Source organism: Vicia villosa, linkage group LG3 (genome assembly GCF_029867415.1).
Source record: "Vicia villosa cultivar HV-30 ecotype Madison, WI linkage group LG3, Vvil1.0, whole genome shotgun sequence".
Lineage (NCBI taxonomy): Eukaryota > Viridiplantae > Streptophyta > Magnoliopsida > Fabales > Fabaceae > Vicia > Vicia villosa.
This window is the reverse complement of record NC_081182.1, coordinates 21,027,805-21,044,527: the sequence shown is the minus strand read 5'-3', so window position 1 is coordinate 21,044,527 and position 16,723 is coordinate 21,027,805. Positions and strand designations below refer to the sequence as shown.

Here is a 16,723-nt window from a genome sequence, read left to right as displayed (position 1 = left end):
TACTGTTGGTGACTATTGGTCTTCCTGGTATTCAAAAAGGTGTCGGACCTTTGATTCTGTGATATTTGACCTGTATCAGTTATTCGGAGGATTGTACAGTGGTTACTAAGATTATATGGACCGTGGATCCCATGCTTTTGCAGTGCATAACATCATTGCTTTGTCCACTCCATTTATGAAAGATCCTAAAGTCTATTTCCAAAAAAAGAGAAAAGAAAAGAAAAGAAAAGAAAAGATATGTAAAAGAAAAGGAAATAGAAAAGCAAAAAAGGAAAGAAAAGATATTCTATACAAAAAAAAAAGAGAGAAGCTTTGATTCCAAAAAAGAAAAATGAAAGTGTGTGAAAAGACTTTAGGATCTCTCATAAATGAAACATGCATTCATACTATCATGCATTTCATGGTTCTTTCAAAGACTTATGGGACCATTTCTATTCAGATTCCAAGATCAACAACAGATTTGACTTCTCACCGCCACAACTCCAAGATCAACTATGGAACAACTCCGTGAGGAAATGGATGAGATGAGGGAACAAATGGGTCATCTTATGTTGGAGATGCAAGACTTGGCCCATAATCAGGATGCACTAAAGGAGGAAAATAGTCAGTTGAAGACTCAATTGAGCTTGGTCATGGAAGTTCTGAAGACGATATTAAGGAAGGAAGGTGATGTTGTTCCTGTTGCTGCAACAGAAGTTGTTGATTCCTTCTCCCCAATAGGATCTCTTTTCACTCATGGGATGCCTCAGGGAGCTCTCCCTCAATTTCAAGTGCCATTGCCTTCACGTCAAAATGTTCATGCCCCTAGAATGAATCAAGGAGACCAAATGTGTGGGAAAAAGCCCAAGATACCTCAGAGGCTTATCAATCCGGTCCCGATGCCTTATGCTCAGTTACTTCCTCGCCTGCTAGAACTTCAGTTGATTGAGCTACGAGAGTCGGCTACGCCTGAAAAGCTTCCCCCCAACTTTGATGCCAACGCTCGATGCGAGTTCCATTCCGGGGCACCTGGCCATGATGTTGAGAATTGTAGGGCGATGAAACACAAAGTCCAAGATCTCATTGACTCCAAAGTAATATCATTCACTCCAAATGGCCTGCGCGTAAAACATAGAGTTCATGCATAAGTGAATGCCCAAAAAAAAAAGGAAGAAAAAAGAATAATAAGCCCAAATGGAGTCAAGGCTCCTCAACTATGGCAATCATCATTTCCTTTCTGTGTTCTCATTTCAAGTATTTCCTGTTTTGTAGAAAGCTACTTCCTTGTCTGAACTCGTTGGTATGGTAATAATGAAAGCACCACAAATTCTCGAACAACTTTGTCAGAATCTTCTTTCCAAGAGGTAATCAAGAATTTCCTGTAGAAGCACCTCTCATTCTCAAGGTTCTTGTGCTCAGTTGTATCCGTGGAGGTTGGTGTTTCAGTTGGTGTTTGAGTTCTCTTTGCAACAAATAGCTTCTCTAAGTTTGGTGACTACGCAAGGTTCCTCCATGGCAAATACTTCTTCAATGAATATGCTTGGGGCTCCCGCACGAGGGATAAGCAAGACGTACTCTTATCTTGAGCATTGCATCATTCGCATTGCTCGAATCCCTAAAAGCATTACAAGTTCCTGGATGACTTCGTCAGAATCTTCTTCCGTGCGATAATCAAGAGTGTTCTTCACAATGCTTCTCATTCTCAAGGTTCTACTTCATATATCAGTTGCCTTTTCTCATGATCTCCTTCTCAGTGGCCTTGCTAGTTAACAGAGACAAGAGGAACATGAGAAACAAATTGATGTGATTCTATTGCCTTGTGCCCATTCACTTCCCTGTTTGTTGGAATTTCAGTTAGTAACTCTCCTGAGTTTGATGACCGTACCAAATTCTTTCCGCTTATGATGGCGATCACTATTCTAGCAACTATGTTTGGGGCTCCCGCACGAGGGATAAGCAAGACGCACTCTTATCTTGAGCATTGCATCACTCGCATTGCTCGAATCCCTAAAGCATTACAAATTCTTGGGTGACTTCGTCAGAATCTTCTTCCGTGTGATAATCAAGAGTGTTCTTCACAATGCTTCTCATTCTCAAAGTTCTACTTCATATATCAGTTGCCTTTTCTCATGATCTCCTTCTCAGTGGCCTTGCTAGTTAACAGAGACAAGAGGAACATGAGAAACAAATTGATGTGATTCTAGTGCCTTGTGCTCATTCGTTTCCTTGTTTGTTGGAATCACAATTGGTTAAGATTCTAGTATTGGGTCTTCTTCACCACAAGTAGCTCTCTTGAGTTGATGATCATACAAGACTCTTCCCGTTTATGATGGCGATTACTACTCTAGCAACTATGCTTGGGGCTCCCGCACGAGGGATAAGCAAGACATACTCTTATCTTGAGCATTGCATCACTCGCATTGCTCGAATCCCTAAAGCAAGGCAAAAGTTTACAACTCATGGGTGACTTTGTTAGAGTTCTCTTTTGAAGTAATCTGAAGTGTTTGGAAGGAACTGCAGAAAGTATTCAAGCTCAACAAGTCCAGACGGAGTCAAGTCTCCTCAACAACAACACCCATTTAGTTTCTTACTGCATTCTCATTGTAATTTTTCATTTGTGTGTTTAAGCATCAATAGCATGTAAAAACTTGTTAATTTCTGAATGAAAATCATAATACATTGTTTATGTTTGTCTTGAAGAAATCCATTCGTTTTCACTCATAAAATGTTTTGGCATTACGATACCAACTTTACTAATTGCTTGCTTATGCAAAAAGCTGAGGGAGAATGATGAAAGATAAAAATGAAAAATCTCTAAATATGTGCTTTTGAATAAACCCTACTGAGGATGTACAGGCATTATTTCAAATCCCCAAACACCGGAGATATAAGGGAGATAGACCCTCGTTAACCCCTTTGAGCCTTGAAGTAGGAGTTTCTTTTCTAATCATAAAAACCCTCACTTTGACCTTGGGGAAGGGTAGTGTTCATTTAACTTGATCGAGCTTTCAAAACTCACCAAAAAGGTATGAATCTAAGGATACAACAATGGTTATCCCTCCAAAGGTTGAGGAATGTCAAAACCGCAATGACTATCCTTATTCCATCAGGAGGTCAAGAGATGACGACGCCACAATGGTTATTCCTCATCAAATCAAAGGAGTGAGGCGGTCGCAATCACCTCCAACGAATTAAAGACTATGCGAGGTCACACGACTTGTTAAAAAAAAAAGAGAGCAAAAAAAAAATGGCAAAAAATAATGAAAATAAAAAAAAGATGAAAAGAAAATGGCAAAAGGAAAAGATGACGAAATTGCCAAGCAAGAACAAAGTCGTGTGATCATGAATCAGAAGAATAAAAGGTGAGCGACCGTCATGTCCAAAAAACCTCATTGATTCCTCAACCATTTCAAATTCCTTGTGAGGGATGAACACTCGTGTCGAGTTAACTGAACATAGGAATGGAGAACATCGCGAAGGGGGTGGGTACAAATAATTTTGAGCCTAAAAATCCTTTGTTTTCTGAAAACCGTGAACCCGGCCAAGTTACAACCCTTAAAAGTCCTAATTGAAGTAGGGTTCATTTTGAAAGCGCACTCCGATGAGATAGTGTTTAACTGACTCCCAATGAAGCGAGACTCATATCCATGATTGGTATCGTATGCTTGCTTTATCTTCCATATGCAAAAATCGAGGTTGTGTCAACTAGTGATTCGGTCACAAGAGGTCGCAACCTCATTTCATAAAAAGTTTCTTTAAACTTCAAGACTAACATAGGCTTTGCATTAGAATCATCATTCTTAGAATTAACATTCTTTTGCATACAAAATATGTGCTTAACATCAAGGAAATTACCATGATGAGAATCAGTAAGTAACTCGATCATGTCAAAGTACAAGAGACTTGAGAACTCCGAGAAGGAAAAGCTAATCATCTCAAATGTTGACCATCAAGGGGCAAGTTATCCAAAGAACTCCGTTGGGCATGAACAGTTAACGCTTTCTTTGATTACCTTGAGGGGAAGAGTTTGAAGACTCCGTTGAGAGTGGTAAAGTGTTTCCATGTTTGTTTGACTTCAAAACAAAGAAAGCTCGGGGATTCTAGCAAGATGTACCCAATCAGGGGCAATTGAATCGAGGTTTGACCTCTCAAACTTGGCATATCTGGGGCAATCAAGTCGAGGAATCTCTCTCAAATCCAACCAATCTGGGGCAGTTACGTCGAGATTCGACAAATCTCTCCAAAGATCCATTGGGGCAAATTCCTCCATAAGTCACGAAGCTTGAGGCACAATTCTGAGTTTTTGTCGCTCCATGACCATAGGAGTTTATTTCTCCTAGAATCTTGGTCTCTCCCCAAGCATCGAGTTTATTTCTCCCGAGAGTTTGTTCCATTCCTCAAGCATGGGAGTTTATTTCTCCTAGAATCTTGGTCTCTCCCCAAGCATCGAGTTTATTTCTCCCGAGAGTTTGTTCCATTCCTCAAGCATAGGAGTTTATTTCTCCTAGGAGTTGTCCTACCTCCCTAATCAAGGCTCCTTATCTGGATTTCTCATCCCCAACATGGTGAATCAAGGGAATCTCCTCGAGCTGAAAATCCTCCAAGCAGTGGCACATGGTGAGAAGTCAGAAATTATTCTTCAAGTCAAAGAAAAGTGCATCTTACAAATCAAAGTCCAATATCTATTGGCACCTCCACATGGTCCTTAACATTAAGGGGATTCTCCCTGGTGTTTCCCTCACTAATGCCTTTATTTGGCACTCTGCATATAGCGTTCACTGCATATAACATTGCATCCTCAAAAGCGTAGCATATCCATCAAAAGGGAGCATTACGCCATAAAAAAATTCAAACATGCATACAAAGCATAAGCCAGATAATACAAATCCGCACCCAGTCAAGACAATAATACATCCCCACATAAAAGGTTTTCCTTACAAATTCTGATTGATATCTGCTACTACATTTCAAATCTCTTCCAACCTCGGTGCCGAGGCGAGGTATCTTCAATCTCTGATGAGTGTCTGACACAATGTCTTCTTTTGTCCTGATGTCGAGTCGATGTTGAGTCATAGATCGTAAGAGATCTTATTCTTTCAGTCCTAAAGATCGTACGAGATCCTCTCCTGGTGTCGAGTCGATGTTGAGTCATAGATCGTAAGAGATCTTATTCTTTCAGTCCTGAAGATCATGCTTAGGTCTTCTCCCGGTGTCGAGTCGATGTTGAGTCATAGATCGTAAGAGATCTTATTCTTTCAGTCCTGAAGATCATGCTTAGGTCTTCTCCTGATGTTGAGTCGATGTTGAGTCATAGATCGTAAGAGATCTTATTCTTTCAGTCCTGAAGATCATGCTTAGGTCTTCTCCCGGTGTCGAGTCGATGTTGAGTCATAGATCGTAAGAGATCTTATTCTTTCAGTCCTAAAGATCATGCTTAGGTCTTCTCCTGGTGTCGAGTCGATGTTGAGTCATAGATCGTAAGAGATCTTATTCTTTCAGTCCTGAAGATCATGCTTAGGTCTTCTCCCGGTGTCGAGTCGATGTTGAGTCATAGATCGTAAGAGATCTTATTCTTTCAGTCCTGAAGATCATGCTTAGGTCTTCTCCTGATGTTGAGTCGATGTTGAGTCATAGATCGTAAAAGATCTTATTCTTTCAGTCCTGAAGATCATGCTTAGGTTTTCTCCTGATGACGAGTCGATGTTGAGTCATAGATCGTAAGAGATCTTATTCTTTCAGTCCTGAAGATCATGCTTAGGTCTTCTCCTGGTGTCGAGTCGATGTTGAGTCATAGATCGTAAGAGATCTTATTCTTTCAGTCCTGAAGATCATGCTTGGGTCTTCTCCTGGTGTCGAGTCGATGTTGAGTCATAGATCGTAAGAGATCTTAGTCTTTCGGTCCTGAAGATCGTGCTTAGGTCTTCTCCTGATGTTGAGTCGATGTTGAGTCATAGATCGTACGAGATCTTTTTCCTTTCGATCATTGTTTCATACAACCATTCTCTTTGAAAACCCCGTGTCGGCACCGCTACCACGTTATAAGCTATCTCCATTCAAACCCATTACCCACTGTAAATTCTTCCACCAGGAAAAACAAAAATCTCTTTCCCCAGCAGATATCAAAACAAAAAGAAAAATAAGGATAACATTTACACCATCTTCTCTTTAGGACAAATTTCTGGTACTTGGATATTTAATCTTCTTCTACCTCGAATGTTCGAAAGGCTAGCGCCAATCTCACCTTCAGGTTTAAGACGATTAAATAGGGGCAGCTGTCATACCCCAAATTTGTCCTACCCCTAACTTCTAACTGGCTTAAGCATCGCATTCATCTGCATACCTCCATTAGGGCATTAACATAGACCATGCATTCATTAATTAATAATCTGGCAAGAGATCAAGGGTCTTGAAGCAAGCTGAAGTGTCACATAGGCCTTGGCTAGAGCTTATTTCCTCAAAGATGGTGTTTTGCACTCGACAAAGACTGTGATTGGTTCAGGTCTTTTGAGAGACATTTACTCAAATGGTTTCTATGCACATGGATTTCCTCCTAGGGTTTATTTCCCTATTTTCTTGGATCAGGATTCTTTATATTAGGGTTTGTGCCTTGAGATTTTGTGGCTAATCAATTTCATGCCTTTTATACATCAAGGTTATTGGCTTAGTTGATCTTCACCATCAGATGACATTCAATATGCTATGATTTGGAGTATGGATCCAATTGAGGTTTCTTTCTTCACCAGTTGATTCATCTAGGGGGATTGTATTACAAGTCATTGACCAAGAATCCTACCTCTGTTGCAAATTATGGGTTTGATGTCATTCGAGATATTCAGGTGCAAAGCGCGGAAGATTGACTATTAAAAAATGAATACAATTGATTGGAATTTGAAGGAAATGAGTGAGTTTGAAGATGTGTTCACATGAGTTGACTTTTAGTCAACAAGTCAACCTTAGAGGGTTGACCTTTGGTTGACCAACTATTTTTGTTTTGCACATTTTCCTGTGATTGACTTATGGTACGGTTCCCATTCAAAAGGAAAAGAAAAGAAGACTAAAAAAGGAGAGGAGAACACATTTTTGAAGACAAGTCAAAGCATGTCATATGATTGTTTCAAAAAAATCAATACAGGATCTGTTGCAATACAAAGTCATTACATCTTTAAGGGAAGTCATGAGTCAGTGGCATTCTTTACACAAAATGATTGAACTATTACACCATGTAAACACAAAAGGCTATCCTAAACTTGTTCTTGCAGCCGAGCCTTGTTTCTATTCTTGCCTCATCTTCAAGCTTGCCAAACTCATCACCACGTTGTCAACCTACAAAATCAAACCTGCATCACGTGTGTCTAAAGGAAGTATTCATGTCCAAAGAAAATTACATCATCCAAATTCCATTCAAAACTACAAAATCATATTACCATTCAAGATCCACCTACATGACAAGAACCAAAAGCTACATTGCATATTCTACTGAAAATTACAAAAATACAAGAGTTCGTCACACTACACTTTACATTTCCAAACTTCATTACAAAAGTATCCTCGCATCTCATTTCATCACAACATCCAATTCAAAAATATATCCATTACATCCATACCAATCTACATAAAATCTACACTAAAACTAGGATCCAATCTTCATCTTCCTAATCTGAAATTCCGCCACGATTCCAAGATTCATATAGTTCATCCCTCGTTGTACTATCTCCCTAAACACAGCATCCCTGCAACAAACAAGTCCAGCCAGTCAGAGTCAGTTTAGCACTGCATACGGCAAACAAGGAAAAAACAAACAATGAAGCAAGTTCGAAACTATCCGGATCTCATCGCCAATTCACACCCATTCAAACCACCTATCAACTAACATCATAATCCAAAACCTGCATAACTAAACCAGTTCAGAAACAATTCGCAAAAGAAAGAAAAACAGCTACTTGCCGCCTTTCCAAACTAAGTTAGCCATAAGCAAAACAGTTACACGAACCTACCACCTACTAACAGAACCACCATTCTCTAACCACCTCTCAACCATTTTCTAACTACCTTGTAACTAAATGCTCATAACAGAAAAAAACCAATTTGTAACAGAATTTCCAACCTAACTAACCACCTATAACTGACTTCAGAAACTCAAAACAGAAAAGGGGAGGGAATTGGATATAACAGAAAACAAAGACAGATTAGAGAGGTAACTAACCGGGAATCCTCTATATAACAGTTCATTCTTCATCTCCGAGCCGGCTCTCGATTCATTCTCCCACCTTCCCCACCTTGAATCCTCTCTCCATCTTCATCTTCTTCATCTTCACTTCTTCACCATAACCGTGCCCTCCATAATCTTCTTCAACCTTCTTCTACAATCACTCTCCTCACATATCCATTTTTCCATTTTTTGATTCATCTTCAATCTCTGCAACTTCAATCTCAGTTCCACTTCACCCTTCACCATATTCATTCTCACCTTCAATCTTTTTCCATAATCTACACTCTGCAATCTTCTCTCCCATTCTTTAAAACTTCAAGCCCCTTCATCACCTCCAAAAATTACAGAAGAGAAAAATTGGCATAACAGAAAGAGGAGAAGAGAATTTCAGAACAGAGATCGGTAACAGAGAATACTCTCACCTGTAACAAACTCAGAATGATTCGCTCTTGAATCTTCATCCTTCACTTCTTCAATCTCTCTGAATTCATGCTTCAATCGCACCCGCCGCATCTCTCGCCAATCATCACTTTCGGCAATCATCATAATCGTCATCAATCACAGAGCCACGAGCTCCTTGCTCTCAATCTCTGCAAACAGCAAGAACAACAACATCATCACAACTTTTCTCAAAATTGCGAATAAAAAAAAAGAAGAAGAAGGGAAGCGTAACATACGAAACGTTCCCACCCGAGGAATCCGAAGCTTATTCCCTTGAACCGGATGAATGATTCGACCAAGAGCTCAATCGGGGAGACCGATAGATAAGAGAGGTGAGCGATGACCGAGGCAAGAGTGAGATAGTGTGCCGCGCCATCCGATCCGCGGCGGAGGAGAAGGAAAGTTCGATCGGGGAAGGAGCTTCGTCGCCGCGCCGAAGGAGGAAGAGGAGTCTGAAAGTTGAGGTAAAAGGTGATACGTCACAACTTAAACCCTAATTTCCCTTTCTATATAATATGATTTTAGTATAGGGTTTTAATTTGAAAATTAATGATGATTTGAACGGAGATTAATTGTATTAATTGGTAATTGTTGATTAATTGGATTTAGTTGTAGATAATTTTTGAATCAACATAATGTTTGGATAAAAGTCTGGATAACAAGTGTTCTTGGGCGGGCCCATGCCCTTTTGGCAGTAAAATCATACAAAAACAACAACTTCTGGGCCAGTCTTTGTTGAGCTCTGCGCCCTGCTACTGGCATACCACCATTTTCAGCTTACACCCCCCTCTGAGCCCATTTAGTTCTTTTAGAATATAGGTTTTAACATAGTTTCCCTTCCTTTTTTCTTAGTGATAAAAGAATCAATAAAACTTGTTAGATTTTTAGGTAATTGTTGACATTAAGTTTCTCACAAAACTCATAAAAATAGTAGATTTTTTAGTTTGATTTTGACATTTAATTTCCTTCATAAAATCTCACAAAAATAGTATTCTTTTTTAGTTAGTTTAATTTTGCACTAATATTTGAATTGCTTTTGTATCATTCACCTGTTGATTTCTATATAATTGTTGTGTGACTTTGTTGCTTGACTTTGGCCATATTTTCGGCCTATTTTAGACTCCATTAGACTTAAATAGGAATTAGAACAACTTAGATTAGAATATAGAATTAGTTCCCCTCTTTCATCCTTTTTCTTTTCAACTTTTAAAATACTTAATAAAAAACCGATGAAGATCATACCGTTGCTATATTTCATGGTAGGAAAGAAATGATTGAGGCGTAGGCCTCGATGTATGTTCTTTCCTACTTAGCGGAAAAGAAATGGTTGAGGTGTGAAGCCTCGATGTATTTCTTAACCGTTATTTAGAGAAACGATTGTGGCGTAGGCCTCGATGTGCATTCTCTAAATATTCACAAAAAAAGAACTCCTTTTTGTATTTCTACTAAACGGAAAAGAAATGATTGGAATGTAGATTTCGATGTATTTCTTATCCGTCATTTAGAGAATCGATTGTGGTGTAGACTTCGATGTGCATTCTCTAAATATTCAAAAAACAAACAAAATTCTTTTGGTATGATCTGAGTCACAAAGTTAAAATCCCCATAAAAAGCACCAATCAAAAACACTTCAAAAAAACCTAATAAATGTTCAGACTTAAAACAAAAGTGAGGAAGTGATGCGAGACCTTGTAGTAGGTTCTCGTCATCACGGAATCACCCTTAAAAGATACAAACCAATCTCTTTTTCTCTTTTCTTAAGGGCAAGTTATCTCCGCTCCATTGCATCCTAGGCGATCCCTTATGCAAGAGCGTGAGCGTTAACGCCGCCCAACTAAAAAACACAAAAACAAACAGAAAATCTTTAGCCGAGCTACGGTAACTCTGATTCCTGAAAAGGATACGTAGGCAGCGGGGTAGGGCCCGTGCGAGTACAATTCTTTCTTTTCCCTACATTTTGCATTCATTCGCATTTAGACATAGACATAGTTATACACCCTTTAGATAGAAACAAACATAGGTGGATACCATCGAGTACGATGGGCGTGAGGGGTGCTAATACCTTCCCCTTGCGTAACCGACTCCCGTACCTTGATTCTCTGGTCGCAAGACCCTGTTCCTTCCTTTGTTAGGTTTCCTGATATTCCTTTCCCTTATGGGATAAATATATTGGTGGCGACTCTGTTCATTTTTCGCGAGCGTGTGACACCTTATAGCAACGCTTTTAAAATCGCTTTCATAACTTACCTATAGCAGCGCTTTTATATAAGCGCTTTCTTAAGGTAGCCTATAGCAGCGCTTTTCAAAAGCGCTTTCGTAGGATCACCTATACCAGCGCTTTTTTCTCTTGTTTTTTAGTTTTGTTTTTAGCGAAACCTATAGCAGCGCTTTTTCCTAAAAGTGCTTTCGTAGCTGTGCTGCTAAAAGCCAAATTTGGCGTAATGTCTTACATCCCATGTTGGGTAGTCAAGCTCTCTTCCGAAATAACTTTATAGTCCAAACAAATCTTCCTATCCAGCTTCATAGTAAAAAAGACATCTATTTGAGAACATGTCACCGCACTTTTATATGTGATAAGATGTTCATCTTTTTTCTTATTTCGGGTCTTTGCTATAGTATATTCCAAAGTTGATTAATATTTTAAGATAGATTTACCCTCCGTATTCACCTCCCCTAAATCATACCCCTCATGCATGCGCTTAAAACCTCTTGCTACTCTTCCCACACGTCCTTTTAGATCTCCTCCTTGAAAAAACTTTTCTTCCTGGGGTATATCATAAAGTAAGCCTTTTAAATCATCCCAAAATTTTATCTTAAGATGTTGTGTTAACCCAGCATGAGGTGTGTAAGCACTAATAACATTAAAGGTGTCTTGTTCCACTACAGATTTCAATGATATGATTCTATCTCCAACTCTTTTTACATATACAATATCATTCTTCTATTCCTTGTACATAACAATAATCCTCACTCCATTTCTCGATCTAACATTTCTAATGTATCAGAGCTTAAATTATAAGTTGTTTAATTCTTTCGTTTTTCATCTGTCCGTTTAGTTTTTTGTAGGCACATAAAATTGATCTTTCTCTTAACCATAATGTCCAATATTTTCATATATTTTCCAATAAGTGTGTCTATATTTTATAATCCAAAACGAATTCTACTCACATGAACTAACTACGGGTGACAATAAAATCCATTAAGAGAATATCCATCCAATAATTCATCCATCCAATCCATCCATTAAATAAAAAATAAATTTAATAGATTGGTCCAATCCATCCATGAAACTATATGGATGGATTCATCTCATTTTATAGATCCAATGGATTTAGCTTATTACTATTAAATTATTTTTTATTAAAAAAACATGAAAAATCTAAAATTAAACAATTTCTTGACATTTTTATTTCTCACATATTCACCCATAGTTTTTCTTTCTTGTATCATAATGTAAAAAAATGTGAATATTTATTGTTATTGATGTAAACATGAAAAAATTAATAATGCTCATACTTAAATGAACTTGTCTGTGTTTAATTTAATTTTCACGTAAAATGGCTTAATTGCTATGTATTGAATTTTAATTTTCTTTAGATAGAATTAGTTAATGAAAAGTTAGTTGGTTTGAATTAGAAAGTTAATCAACACGATTAATTGAGAAGGTCATCACGTTAATTGGTTAATCAAGAAGTAAAGTTAATCAACATGTTAATTGATTAGAATTAGCTACATGGATATATATTTATAATTAAAAAAAATTTAAAAAAAATTATTTTTCTAAAATTAACTCAAAATAAAAAATAAAAAAAATTAAGTTAATTGTACATATGGTTGGATATCCACCCATTAGACATACTTTAATGGATGAATTGGATGAATTATATTGCTTAGTAGATGAATTGAATTGAATTTTTTGAAAGAAAGTTTAGTGGATTGTTAATGGATCGTTTTGATCCATCCATTAACAATTCAATCCAAATTTATCAAATTCATCCATTTTGTCACCCCTGGAACTAACTTATTTATCCACACTCGTTCACAAAATGTAGGAACTCTTGATTATTTTACAATGCATTAAGGTGGCGATACAATGACCCTTGCTCTTTTGACACCGTACTCAAGCCATATAACGTTTAGCTTACGAAAAACGATCAAACATTCACATTATTTCGTAGTTAATTTATATAATAAGGATATAACAAAGTTTTACGCTGATTGTCGATTGATTAACACACAGATCTCCTTTTATTTAGACTTGATACCAACTATACTTAACAAATAACATAAGTAGAATTTATATAAAAATTAAAAAAAAATCAAAATTAGAGAAAAAAATGTATTTAAATCTATTTTTTTTTACAAATATTTAAATCTAATTTAATATATAATAATTTAATAGATGCGATAAAAAAATGTATATTAAACAATTTTTCTAATTTTAATATAGAAATTAGTCCTTTGGGTGTTTGGGGTAAGCAAGCACGATGAAGAAAGTTATGAAACTAGAAATAAAGAAATGGGAACACAAGTAACAAAACAATGATGATCCGATCTAAACCCAAGTAGATGAACACAGTGATGTAATACTAATAACATAGTAAGATTCAATTTCAACTCACTCGCATGGAACTTCTTAAATTCTTCTTCTTCATCTTCTCGGTAATTCCTTCTCATTTCAATTCTCTCCAATTCCTTTCCCCTTCGATTTCTAGGGTTTATGCTTTCCCCTTACATTTCCATTTCATTTCCAGGTTTTGTTTCTTCATCACGTTGCAGATTCCACAATCACGTAACTAACTATTCAATTCTCTTCGCTTTTCTAATAATTTATTCATATAAGACGTTACTAACTTTATCTATTTCTCTATACAGAGGATCCTGTGACCAATGTCATCGCACCAAGGTGCGTTTCATTTCATCTTACTTGATTAGTTTTTACTTCAACTCTTAAACTAATTTGTATCTTCATGTTTTTTGTAAGTAGGAATTTGATGTTACTTCATCTAGAAACCGAAATTATGGCGATGAAAAGGTATTATGTGATGTTATTTATTTGATTATTTATGATGATGATCGTATCGTTGTGAAATAGTAGTGATTTTGTGTAGGATATTGATATAATTGCAACGTATAGCGATGCTTCCGGTCATATTCGGTTGGCTAGGTTGAAAATGAGGGACTTATCGGATTCTTGGGTTTGGGAAAACCCTAGTAATGCTAACACTGAACAACAAAATTACTCCCAGGTACTTTAATTTCAAATTGAATTGGCTTTTGTATTTTATTGTTGTTGATGATCCTTGAATATATGGTAATAATTACAATCTGATATGATTACAGGGAGGAATTGAGTCATTGCGAACTGATTCAAGATTTGAAGACAATCTCAAGCACTCAGAAGATGAACATGATCCTGAAGAAGGCTTTGGTCAGATTCCACATTCCTTACCAATGACTCCGGTGAAGATAAAGCGTCGGGTAATAATCCAACTTTGTCATTCGGAACAAATGATAGGGGATTGAGAAAGAGTTTTATTCCATTTTCTTTTGTCCCTGTTAGATTGGGTTTTTTATTTATTTTAAATAGTTTACTATCCCTTAGATGATGCGGCTGGAAAGAAGAAAAGCTCGTGCTGCTGAACTTAGTCAGCAAAACAAAGAAAATGACAATCGCATTGTATCAGAAGCAATTGAACGCTCCAAAGAATTTGATACCACTATCAAGGGAAAGTATAGTATATGGAGGAAAGAATATGAAAACCCGAATTCTGATTCCACTCTTAAACTCATGCGAGACCAAATAATAATGGCCAAAGCTTATTCCAATATTGCAAAGTCTAAGAACAAAACTGCTCTTTACAATGCTCTTGTCAAACACTCCAGAGATAGTAAACTAGCTATTGGAGAAGCAAATTCTGATGCTGAGCTTCAGACTGGGTATTTTGTTATAGACTTTGTCTTGTTTCTTAGACTAATTAGTTTGTTTCAATTTACATATGATAAAGTTTCTACCTTATTGCCTTTGCTAGAGCACTTGATTGGGCAAAAGCTATGGGTCACGTTCTTTCTGTAGCAAAGGACCGGCTTTATGACTGCATTTTAGTGGCAAGGAAGTTAAGGGCGATGCTTCAATCAACCGAAAATAGAGTGAATATGCAGAAGAAAAGAAGTGCGTCCCTGATCCAGCTAGCTGCAAAAACAGTGCCTAGGCCATTGCATTGTCTTCCCCTGCAACTTGCAGCTGATTATTACCTACAGGGATATCATAAGAAAGGAAATCTTGGCGAGGAAAAGATTGATGACCCATCTCTTTACCACTATGCTATCTTTTCTGATAATGTACTGGCTGCATCTGTGGTTGTTAACTCTACTGTGCAGAATGCAAACGACCCTGAGAAGCATGTATTCCATATAGTAACTGACAAATTGAATTTTCCATCAATGAGAATGTGGTTTCTCATCAACCCTCCTTCTAAAGCAACCATTGAAGTTCAGAATATTGATGATTTCAAGTGGCTGAATTCCTCGTATTGTTCTGTTTTACGTCAACTTGAATCAGCAAGAATCAAGGAGTATTACTTTAAAGCCAATCATCCTTCCTCTCTCTCTGCTGGTTCTGACAATCTAAAATATAGAAATCCCAAATATTTGTCAATGCTGAATCACTTAAGGTTCTACCTTCCTGAAGTTTATCCAAAATTGGACAAAATTCTATTCTTGGATGATGACATTGTCGTGCAGAAAGATTTGACACCTCTTTGGTCAATTGATTTGAAAGGTATGGTGATCGGTGCAGTAGAGACATGCAAGGAGAGCTTCCATAGGTTTGATAAATACCTAAATTTTAGTAATCCACTGATCTCCAATAACTTCAGTCCTGATGCATGTGGTTGGGCATTTGGCATGAATGTCTTTGACTTGAAGGAGTGGAAGAAACGAAACATCACCGGAATCTATCATCGGTGGCAAGATTTGGTAAAATTCACAAATCTTATTCCTCCCGTTAGATTTGTCAAAATATACCTAATTATTTGCCTTATTTTAAACCATTTCTAAATATCATGTAAGGAATTGTTTGCTTGAAGATTCCTATGTGTATATCATGCCCTTAATTTTCAGGCATCAAAGTCAATAACCATAAAGCCATGTGTAACTGTTTTTTGCTTGTAGATAGTAATTTCTTCTTATCAGAAGTATATTGATTGTTTTTCTTCTCTGCAGAATGAGGATAGAACCCTCTGGAAGCTTGGAACCTTACCCCCAGGCTTAATCACCTTTTATAAACTGACCTATCCGCTAGATCGGGGTTGGCATGTTTTGGGACTTGGCTATGATCCGGCTCTGAACTTAACGGAGATAGAGAATGCCGCTGTCGTTCACTATAACGGAAACTACAAGCCATGGTTAAATCTTGCTGTTTCCAAGTATAAATCGTTTTGGTCCAAATATGTTATGTTTGACAATCCATATCTTCAAGTTTGCAACCTCAGTGAATAGTGAATATTTGTGTCCATAAGTTTCCTCCATTAGCATATTGTACCTTTTGAGGATGGTAGCGCATGTAGTATATAGGGTGTATGATTACAGCACATGGTCCGCTATGGATAAAGCCATTTAACGAAAAAGAATAGTCTTTTATTCTTTTAAAATTAAAAAAGAAAAAGTAGTCCATTATTCTTTCCCTAATTATTCCACTTATCTCTCAAAACTATCTATCTTAAACCTTAATACACACTAGTTCAATTTCCCCCCTCATTCAGACTGGTTTGCAAACGGTAATTCAAGCACCATGACAGGTTTGTAGCAAATCAATTTTGATCTATGTCTCGCTGCTTTTATATTTGATTGGTTTATGTCCTTTATCATATTGCACTTCTGGATTGTTGACATCACTATTTATCATTTTTGTAGCAATTAAACAAATTGCCATTCATTCTATGGTATATTCATGTTTGTGCAGATAGTTTCCATTTAGACTAGTTAATATTACACTAATTGCTAGTGACCTGTTATTATTTTCAATAATTCCTGGGAAAACGCTGAGTGTTTGTCTGTACGGCATAGTCTGATGCTTACTCATAGGGTTATATT

The 16,723-nt window shown here is 37.2% G+C and overlaps 1 protein-coding gene across 1 annotated transcript; it reads left to right on the top strand.

Annotated features, from left to right (window-relative positions):
• Positions 1-13,098: 13,098 nt before the first annotated feature.
• LOC131660591 (probable galacturonosyltransferase 3) lies at positions 13,099-16,504 on the top strand. Its single transcript, XM_058929850.1, has 9 exons — positions 13,099-13,291; positions 13,384-13,421; positions 13,505-13,535; positions 13,617-13,664; positions 13,741-13,878; positions 13,973-14,110; positions 14,235-14,569; positions 14,662-15,607; positions 15,854-16,504. Exons 1-9 carry the CDS (start codon positions 13,256-13,258, stop codon positions 16,127-16,129), a joined length of 1,986 nt encoding a protein of 661 aa, XP_058785833.1. The 5' UTR covers positions 13,099-13,255; the 3' UTR covers positions 16,130-16,504.
• Positions 16,505-16,723: the final 219 nt, after the last annotated feature.